This window comes from Nematolebias whitei, chromosome 18, assembly GCF_014905685.2.
Source record: "Nematolebias whitei isolate Nwh7 chromosome 18, NemWhi1, whole genome shotgun sequence".
Classification (NCBI taxonomy): Eukaryota; Metazoa; Chordata; class Actinopteri; order Cyprinodontiformes; family Rivulidae; genus Nematolebias; species Nematolebias whitei.
Genome location: NC_056515.1, coordinates 22,630,896 through 22,641,781, shown reverse-complemented (window position 1 = coordinate 22,641,781; position 10,886 = coordinate 22,630,896). Strand labels below are relative to the sequence as shown.

General features: G+C 37.2%; 1 protein-coding gene across 1 annotated transcript in view; it reads right to left on the bottom strand.

Annotated features, from left to right (window-relative positions):
* Positions 1–391: 391 nt before the first annotated feature.
* The window catches only part of itga1 (integrin, alpha 1), a 37,868-nt gene continuing 27,373 nt past the window's right edge, over positions 392–10,886 (bottom strand). Inside the window, exons 17-29 of the mRNA XM_037691980.1 lie at positions 9,476–9,586; positions 5,988–6,064; positions 5,450–5,579; positions 5,276–5,353; positions 5,115–5,191; positions 4,909–4,992; positions 3,203–3,305; positions 2,978–3,094; positions 2,804–2,902; positions 2,623–2,727; positions 2,388–2,483; positions 1,416–1,529; positions 392–397 (exon numbers count right to left, since the gene is read on the bottom strand). Of these exons, the coding sequence (XP_037547908.1) occupies positions 392–397; positions 1,416–1,529; positions 2,388–2,483; positions 2,623–2,727; positions 2,804–2,902; positions 2,978–3,094; positions 3,203–3,305; positions 4,909–4,992; positions 5,115–5,191; positions 5,276–5,353; positions 5,450–5,579; positions 5,988–6,064; positions 9,476–9,586 (1,197 nt within the window). The remainder of the gene's footprint in view (positions 398–1,415; positions 1,530–2,387; positions 2,484–2,622; positions 2,728–2,803; positions 2,903–2,977; positions 3,095–3,202; positions 3,306–4,908; positions 4,993–5,114; positions 5,192–5,275; positions 5,354–5,449; positions 5,580–5,987; positions 6,065–9,475; positions 9,587–10,886) is intronic.

Sequence of the window (10,886 nt, the reverse complement as noted above, 5' to 3'; positions counted from 1 at the left end):
TCTCTTCCCATCGATTATTAAATCAAATGAAATTATTTTCTTTGAAAACACTTGTATATTATATTTAGCCACGTTTTATGAATTATCCAAAATTTTTACTTTCCAGTAGAAGTCAGTGAAGTTTTGTTGTAGGATAAAATGATTAATTATAGCTAAGTATTTGTATTGTACTTAATTTAGCTCATTTTGTGAAGATTATTTATCTGTTTTGCTATTAAACCTGAAAATTATATTTAAAAAGTATCACCATTAAATCTAACGAAGGTCTACATCTGCATCAACCTCTTAGAATGTGGGTGTAAATTATACCATTCATTAATTCATTAATTGCAGTCATGGGCCACACAAAATCACTCTAAGGTCCGAAAATGGCCCTTGGGCCACACTTTGGTCAACCCTGATTTACAGTAAAAGGGAATTTTCTTTTTGGAAATCGCTAAATTTGTGGCTTATTTAATTGTCAGCTGTTCGTCCAGCTAAATCTTTTTAACAACTGTATTTAAATATGCTTACAGGTTTCCTTTTCTATAAATTTCTAGCTAAAATGTATATTTTTACTATTGGAAAAATCTAAAAGAAGCAGCAATACTTTTGATTAATATTAAAAATGTCCATCCTTCACTGGAGTGCATCATTTATACCAAGTCAAACACAAAAATAGATCTACTCATCCAACTTATTTCTGTTTTGATTCAATTTCCATGGTGTGGTACATTGGGACAGCATGGTACATCACAAATACTATGTGTCTAAAGTCTATTAATCTGTTTTCATTTTGCTTTGTAGAGGCTGAAAGGGACTGAAGAGTCTCTGCTTGGAGTCAGAATGTTATGAAAACTTACTGAATGGTGAAGATAATGTCTGTTTGAGAGGATAACCTTGTCCTACTGTGACACCGAGGTCATTATCTCTTATTTTTGCTTTTCTTGGAAACTGTATTCTCAGAAACAAGATCCAGAATGTCCGACAACGTGGAAGCTTTTCTATAAACCAGATGTCAAAATAAATTTTCTCCAGCTGTCAACTCTTGTCTTTAGTTAATTATGAAGTAAATTAAACCCACACAACCATTTGTGCTGAACTTCAGCTCTGGTTTATCTAAATTCATAAGAAAATTTGTGTGCTGGAGAGTTCCTAGTCCCAAGGAATTAATAACCCCATTCTAAGCACTATTTATCATCAAGTTGTGATGAGTTTTAAATAAGCTGAACAATAGATTTCTGTGCCAAACCAAACCAGTAACCTTCTGTTTATGACATCATATTTAAATGTAATAATAACCAAGACAATACCAATAAGAAAAACAAATAACAGAATTTTCAAACATGGCATTAATAAATACCATATAGCTCCGCTTTGAAAAAAGACCTCAGACGTTAAGATGTTGTAAGATTGGAAACATGAGAAATGTTTACCTTCCAGAGAATAAAGATGACGAGTGCTAAGATCAGCAGTCCTATCAGGATGCTGATGATGATGATCCAGATGGGGATTCCTTCGACCGTTTCTTTTGAAACTGGGATTCTCACCTGATAAACACAAAGAAATATATCCTGAGGCATGCTCAATAATCCAGGTAGAAAAATCTAACAAGGAAGAGTCCATCCAGATGACCTGGCATAACCTTGTTAGACAAAGAAATATAACACATGTGCTCACTTACATTTTCCCTTCTGCATTGATACATTTTTAATAGGAATGCATGATATTATCGGCATGGTATCGTATCGGCCGATATTGGCGATAAAGTTAAATATCAGACCTCGGACATTCCATCAAAATGACTCACCGATATAAAAGGCACACATATATAAGCGCTATTTTTGTATGACAACACAGTGACAAGGATGCCTGCAGCGCCAGCACAACGTTATGATGTCACGCACGCCTACCTGATCTGATCATAGCGGAGGAGGAAGGAGTGAAAATGTCGGCGGTGTGTAAGTTTGTTAAAGTGCCAGAAACTGAAAGCAGAACTGCTATTTGCAATGACTGCTCAGCGTCAGTGATGCGAGGAGGAGCGAAAACGAAGTCCTACAACACTTTGAACCTAATTAACCATCTCAAGAACCGCTATTCTGACCATTACGATGAGTTCATGGTGGCCAGGAAGGAAAGCGAGAGAACAGTCAACCGTGGAGAAACAAAACCTCACGAACAGTCCATCCATCCAAAGACCATGCAGAATAATTTAGTATTTTAATTCCACAGCAGAGAAAGCTATGTAGTCTCTATATAGGTCTAGTGGGAAAAATATCGGTATCGGGTATCGGGTATCGGCCAAATAAGTTTTAACATATTGGCACATCGGATATCAGCCACAAATTCAATATTGTGCATCCCTAATTATTTAGACTATAAAAGTATATAAAATAGCTTGAACTTACACTTCTGTGCTTGTCATTGCTGTTGAGCTCGTATAGTTGTTCGTTGGTAATCCTCAACGTACCATTCACCGTCATGTACAAACTGGAAAATTCGCCCTGTGAGACAAAAGTGTTCTTAAATGTCCAGTCTCATTCATCAGTAAGGACAGCTGCTAGTACATAATATTCAGTGTTAACTTGGAGTTTATCTTACATCCATTGAAGCCAAAAAGTCCTCTTGTTCCTTCACACTTACCTCGATAAACGTAGGTTTCCACACTCTGAAAGTAACGTTGACCTGACTCAGTTTGGTTTCGGGGATGAAGCAGTCGATGAACGCGCAGTCTGTTTGTCCACATTGCTGCAGAGACATTTATTCAGTGAGACACAAAGAGGACTATCTCAGCAGACTTTGCAAAATAAAGCTCATTGCTAACCAGCAAAAAGACACTGAGGGTTTCCTTTTTGGGTTTGAGCGCCTTCACAGAAGGGTTGCTTTTATCCCAATTCATCCAGCGCTCTTCGTTACATTTGACCTGCAGGACAGCGAGATGCAGACATGAACGTGACGGCTTGTTTAGATTGTGCAGTGTGTATGTGTGTGTGCATACCCCTGAGCTGGCGGAGAAATGTGTCAAGTCGAGTATCTTGTTCTTCAGCGGAGACAGATGAGGAAACGACACTATGAGGTTAAGAGGCGGAGTCATCACATCGCCTGACCTCTCCACCTGAGAGCAGGAGAAACACAGAAGAGTGGAACTTCCGTCTGTGCAGCAAAATAAATCAATTATTTGTATGAAAAACCATAATTTATGATAGTCGTGCATCAAAGTTACCGTATAGTTGATGTTGACCTCCTCCCAAGTCAGCTTAGTGTCGTTGTGCTTCAAAGCATACTGGTCACCATCTTTAACTACGATGTGTGCGTCCACAGGATTCCTGGAAGGTTCATAATTTTAACAAGTCAGCCATTCAGTCGCTGCATTTTCGTCTTTTTTTCTTAAAGTGGGATTCCAAGGAGCTGTGGCCTTCGTCGACTTGTTGGCAACTCAAAATTGCAAGAAAACAGGATTTTTCTGTTGTAGTCTCACTGAGGTCTGAATATTTGCAATCAGAGAGCTGTGTTTGCATTTTAAGCAGTTTTTTTTTTAAAATAATGGTTTATATTCATGCACATGGCTTGCAAAAGTGCACTTTTGGTCATGCACGTTATTTTGTTGTCCACTTCTGACAACATTATGGTCACTTCGGCTCACTTTGTGCTTGGCATCCAAACCAAGTTTATGATTTAATTTGCTGAAGCCAACTTTTGAAGTGAAGACAGGCAGTTTTGGAGCAGTTTATTGATCATTATCTGTCATCAGGGTGGTTTTTAGACCTGAACATGTGCCCCGGATGTTTTCTGTCAGAGAAGAGCTCCCATGCATGTGTCAAAGTATTGCTCTGGTGCTCTTGAGGCAGGCTGGAGACACCCATGACAAATAATAATAATAATAATTTTTTAAAAATCTGGCAGTATTGTTCTATATTTTACAAGAGGAATTACATGTATATAAATTAGTGCCATGTGAAAACACATCGTCATAGTTTCATTTGTCATTATTTCAGCCTTACAAAACACAACACCAATGAAATGGGATTATTTGAGGCTAAAAACAGTTTAAAAACCACAAAACAATTTTAATCCTGAAAGGAGTTTTGCATATATTTGTTTCTGTGATAATAATCAATTAAAAATATTTCAGCTAGCATTTGTGATAATTTTGGATTGAGTGAATCAGGAAAAACAGCGTATATTATAATGCATATTTGTTCCTCAGGATTTTTAAAGGAGGCACGACAATGGGAAAAATATGCAGCAGGTACTGTAGCTTGCAGTTATGAAATGTCCCAAATAAAGAGTAAGTGGATATTTAAAAAAAAAATGCAAAAAGCATTACTGACAACCTTATTTGTGACTATCCAGTGCGTAATCGTGCACAAAAAGACTCAAAGATTACCCACAACCTGTCAGATTACTGAAGTCTTGACAATAACTTTGCACCAAGCCACATCTGTGACACCTCATATGTTTGTTGCTCCTGCACTATGTGGCTGTATCACGTATGTCACTACCTTACCATCATACTTCAATTAACCTCAGTGTAACTCAGTACCTGTGCAATAACCTGTCACACAACCTATGTAGTATAAGTTATGTGCAAAATACTGTATATCATGTGCGTTTAAGTGTATATTACCACCTGTGAAATACTTATTTATACTAATTCATCCTACTTGCATCATTATATGCTACCATGTTGTTTACTATATTTCTTTTGGACCTTGTAAATATCATATTTCTTTTCACTTTTGGTACTTTATTTTGTACCCTTATTGCATGCTTTAGTATTTCTTGTTTTGTTTTTATAGTGAGTCAATTTGGTTCTTTTCATCATGAACATTTAATTGCATTGTTGACCTTGCGTTAACCTGCATATAACAAATGAACTGAACAAAGCGAAATAAAGCAAAGATTGTGCATATTTCTGCAGCTACTCACACTCTGAATATGACTCCAGGTTCATACTTCACAGGGATGGAGATTGTTACAGTATTGTCAGAAGACGACAACTCTTCACTGTCGCTGTGGAAAAATGCACAAAGGGAACATTATAAAAAAAAGTGACATTTTAATGCGCCACACAGAAACCATGATTTTAACACAATCCATTCAGACTTAAATAGGTGCAAACATCTTTAACTCACCTTGTAGCTGTCAGGTTGATTTGGATGTTCTCCTGTATTTGGTTAGGGTTTGTCTCAAACCTCACTTTGAAATTCTCCTGTTCAAACCACAGCACAGGGTAACGTTAAATCGAGCTCTTACTTTAGCTGTGGTAAAAGCAGTAAGAACATCTGAAGCTGACCTCTGTATTTTGTCCCAGGAAGGGATATCCAACAGCACACTCCACTTTCGTATGATTCAGAGTGCAATCCTTCTCTGGCTGACAAAAAAAATGAATAACACATGGTCACCTATGTTGCTTAAATCTACTGTGTCCACTAAAGTGACTCAGGATGAAGGGAAGCAGAAATCCCACCTCGACTTTAACATAATTGATGTTTGGTGTGAAGCTGATGTTCACTTTGGTGTTGTAGGCACTGTCTCTGCTGTTCCTTACTCGGATGTTCACGTCAATCTTGTCTCTTGCATTCGCTTTAATCAGCATGCTGCAGAAGAAAATCAAAGTTGTCAGCTTGGTTGCGATGTGCATGTCTCCCCACAAGAGCGCAGTCATGCTCTGCAGGGCCTTGAGGGCAGCTGAAACCCACTTTGTGTGCTGTAACTGTTTTTAAAATGAACTAGACTGAACTGTTTTGCTTTGAAATTAAAGCTTCATCCGGGTGCTCCTTTTCTTCATACAATCCAAGTTTAACATTAATTGATGGATGAATTATGTTTATAATTATCTCTGTTTGCTCAAATGAAGGAACTTCATGCAAAGATGAAAATCACTTTTAATTAAAGCTTCTTGTAGTTTTATCTTCAGCCAATTTAAGCTAAAATTTGATAAGAAAAGAGGGGTCTTGTTTGGTTTAAAACAAATAAACGTGCATTTTAAAGTTAATTCGCAATACCTTTTGACACTCGGCTCCGCTGTGAGCGACAGTTCACTGACGCACTTTCCGTCACCTCCACAATCCATCAGAGGAATCTACATGACAGAAAAGTCCAAGAAAACAACTCATTTACCAAAACCATTTCAGACGTGTGGGCAAAGTGAGTGGTTCAAAATAAAAGCTGCAAGTTTAAACTTCTTTTTGTAGCTTCTTCAAATGTTGAGAAGTATAAAGTATTTTGGTGTATGAGGCTTCCTGAAGGTCAGTTTGTTGGATGAAAACGTGGAAGTTTTGCTGCATCTACAAACATTTACACAGCCGGTTATCACAACAGAGAAAGCAGAATATCCATTTACAACACAAGCAGAGGGAGAGGCTGCACTTTCTGCTCACGGCACGATTCCATGAGTTTATCTTTACACTGACGAGCTCTTTAGCCCTTTGCTTATTTTAAAATACGTTATAGTCACCCTATAAGATGTGAATCAGACAAGTGCACAGAAGATAAACTTTCAAATACTAAACCTGGTCCTCTCTATGGAGCGCCAAAATGGTCCAAATTAATTAAATAAATAAATAAATAAATAAAACATTATATCTAAGCTTAATATTATGAATTTTTTTCATTTTTATTCTTTTATTTCATAATGACACTTTTCAGCAGAATGACTTCAGCTGTCAATCAGCATCAGTTTGTTGGAGCTGCACGCCCACTGGCTGATTCCTCACACCCATCCTGAATACCTGCTCACTGCACAGCTACAGCTAACCATAGCAGCTAGCAATGACTTGCTTTGGTCAGTGGTCATGAAGGATGGCAGAGTTGCATGAACTTGGTTCAGCTCTGGTTACTTTAGCAGCTTAACCTGAGCTGAACCAAGTTCATGCAACTCTGCAAACCTTTATATCAGCATATGGGCGTGCAAGCCCAACCCACTGACTCTGATTGACAGCTGAAGTCATTTTGCTGAAAAGTGTCATTATGAAATAAATAAGCTATCATGAAATTTCATTTTGGTGTTCCATAGCCATACAGTCGCAAAAGCTCCTTTCAAAGCTTTCCTTTTTTTGTTTGAAGATTATAATTTAGATTCTCAAACATTTGTATACTAAAATTCAGAGAGTGCAACATAAATTTGCTTTTTTTTTTTTTTTACATAAATAGTTGTTAAACAATTAAACAGTTTAATGAGCTACAACCAAAACAGATGTTTCAAATTTAGTCAGAGAAAGTGATGATGTTCCTGCAGAAAGTGTCTCAGGCTGCAACAAAGATGCTACAGCTAGCCTCTACTGCGACCACAAATAACTTTAAAGAGTTATTTGAATAATGATGTAATGAAATATCAACAAGATGTACACATTTTTTAAATAACTGTTCATTTAAACTGTTATAAAATTGTATATTGTAGATGATTTTAGGCAGTCAGCTATAGGCCTCTTAGTCCCGCCCACTGAGTTTAACGAGTGAGACTAACAAGATTAAATAAATAAATAAATCACGAAATAAATAATTTAATTATATATTTAATATTTAAATGATACATTTCATTATTATGTATTTATTTAATTTCATTTTGTCACATTCTGCCCTCCATACTCTTAAACTAGATGTTAGCTTGTCAATCCATTCGTGTTAAACTTATTTCTCCAAACAACAATCAAAATGCTAGTTACTAAAACATCTATTTGTCACCATCCTTCCAAATATCTCATTACTGCTTTAAAGCTGTTATGAAAAACAAAATACTTCAGTGGTTTGTAACAATTAAGGTTAGGAACATTAATCATCTGTAGCCAGATTTTTTTTATTGTTTTGGGTGTTTGCAGTTCTGACGTTATCTGCTAATGTGAATAAATGATCATGAGTTGTCATTTAAAATGAATATTATGCATTACTTAAAGCAAATAATTTATAGTATTGTTTAAATCATCTTGAGGAGGTTGTAAACTGATTTTTACATTGAGGTGCAATTATTAACTTAATTTTCTTTTTGCTATTTGAGCGTTGGTTGGACTCATAACAGTGTAATAAGATAACAAGTGTTGTTTTTGAGACACTGGACTATTATTTGCTGCATGATGACAAAAGAAAAAAGCTTCTGTTTATGACTTCCCCTTTCTGTGAGCTTTCTGTCTCTTGGCTTCAGTAACAACAACAGGAAAAGTCCTAAATGTGCCCCTTTCTACAGTAAGTAAAGCAATGGACGTTGCTGCTGTGTGAAGGCTTTTAAGCACAACTTGTGTGTAATGGTGCTGTTTTCACATAAACACAGAAGCCGACAACTCCTGTGTTGGTTCTTTGCTTTATCTGGAAAAGCCACTCACTCCACAATTATCTGAAAACCTTCTAGTTAGAGCAAATATGCATGTGGGAGTGTGGGAAGCTTGTCCTGGGTGTTAAAACACTAATGGAGACTAGGAGAAACTCTGAAGGATGGCAATCAGCTGCTACAAACACTAATGTGCTGTAACAGCAACGTGTTAGGAGCCAGAAAAAATAAATCCCCTCACGATATGCTCATACAGACAGACGAATGGAAGATGTTTAAGATGAAGCTCAAATCATCACAACTGCACTTTCAAAGGACGTTAAAGCTACATGAAAATATCCCTTGTGTGTGTTTAAAAAAACATGTGCAAACTCAAAAGCTCAAGGTAAATGAGAACAACCCTGACACTTTGTGGTAGTTTCTGTTTGAAATGAAGAATTTGACATTTGCCCCGTTTGCACCATCAGGACGTTACAGCAGTGGTGCCAGAACTTATGGTGGCAGTGAGGTGTAAATGAAGAACATTTGAAAAAAGAAAATTACATTTGAAACAACTGAATTACATTAAGCCAAAGCAGAAGTGGCCAAAGCGGAAGTAGCCAGAATCAAATGTGAAAAAAAAAAAAAAAAAAAAAAATTACATTTGAAAAATTGTAATTTGAATTTGAAAACATTTTTGCTTTTTTCAAATGTGATTCTGTTTTTTCAAATCCGCTTCGGCCACTTCTGCTTTGGCTTAATATAATTCCGTTTTTTTTCAAATGTGATTCCGGACACTTCCGCTTTGGCCACTTCTGCGTTGTCTACTTCCGCTTTGGCCACTTCCGCTTTGTCCACTTCCGCTTTGTCCACTTCCGCTTTGGCCACTTCTGCTTTGTCCACTTCCGCTTTGTCCACTTCCGCTTTGGCCACTTCTGCTTTGGCCACTTCTGTTTTGGCCACTTCCACTTTGGCTTAATGTAATTCTGTTTTTTTCAAATGTTGTTCATTTACACCTTAGGGCCACCGTACATCACTGCTCAACATGTGTATCAAATCACATTCACAATGAACTATTCCCTCTCGGTGCTTTTTACTTTGCTGTTGCCATTTTGAGCAAAGAATGAAACAGAAGTGTCATGTCAGGTTAATCTAGTTGCTTTTAAAGAACATATTACAGTACGTCATCACATCCTGTTCTTCCAGTCATTTGATGCCGACTGAGTTAAAGGAACTTGATAAGAGAAAACTTACGGTTTTATTGATGGATTTGGGAAGAGTTTCATCCAGGACAGGCCCTTGATCTTCTTCAACTAGTCCAAACTCCAAAGACACCAAAACGGGGTCCCTGAAGTCGGGCCGGGGCTGAGACAGAGGAATGAGGACGAGGACACAGAGAAAAATAAAGGAAAGAAAATGAAGAGAATGTAAGCAAACAGAAGAAACGAGCCTCAATTGTCCATATTATTTAAACCAAACCAAACATAAAATTGACTGAAAGCTTTATGAATGTTGAAAGTTTCACTGTGACTGACATCAGATCTACCTGTGCTGAACAACAGGGAGTTATGGCTTCAACCTGCCTCTTCTCCACATGTACACAATCTATATTTGCATCTTTTCAGCTCCTAATAGCAAGAATTCATTATTTGAACATCCCACTCCAACTTCTGTAAGGCTGCTGTCCATGTGTAACCCTTTATGTTCAGCATCTACGGGTCCAGTGGAGTCGGATTCTGAAGAAACGATGAAACCATGTCACCATGGCATTGAGTCTCAGATGAATCTTTTTAACTTCTTGTGGGATCTGACACAAAGATTTAAAGTGTGTTTGGAGAGCAAACACTCTCCCTGTCCTCTGTTAATATAAGTCTTTCAACCTAGTGTAAAGATAAAACTTTACAGGTGAACCACCCATCCTTCTACTCTAAACAAAAACATCACCCTGATGAGAGAGCGAAGGTCAGATAATCAGGATTCATCCTCTGGGAACCATCAACGTCCACACAAATTTATGTATCAGTCCAGATTGCAGATGTTGAGATGATGTTTTTACGTTTTAAGTTAGAGGAGGGCAAACAGCTAACACAGCAGTTGGTGATTACCTGCTGAAAAACAAACTAACTACGTGGACATGTTTACATTTACTTCACTAAATCCTATGTTATTTTAAAAAAAGTAACTGGTCATTGATACAAACTAGAAAAAGATGCAGAGGTGTCAAACAGCAACAATAGGGGATCAAAATGAACAACTTGATTCAAACTAAGAGTCATTTTCAGTCATTATATTAACTCAAGTCAGATGTGTGACATCTTTTCTTGGTTGCAGGTTTCTCAAGAGTTTGATTGGTCACATTTGACGTTCTCTGTTGCTCTTTTCACATCAAATCAAAGATTGCTGAATATTTCAAACTAACTTCTTTTGGCTTGAAAATTGATAGTCTGCCAGAGGAATGCAATAAAAAAGAAAAAGTATGCTCAGTTTTTAAGCAAAACGAGAAGCAATAAAAATAGTTTGCATTTAAAGTATGGGGGGGGGGGGGGCATTTAAGATGTTAATAGGGGCCATAGCTGGTCCTGTTGGCCTTGAGTTTGAGACATGAGAACTAGTGGAAAAGTCTGGCTGGATTTAATGCAATTAATGAAAAACATAAAAAGTTCAA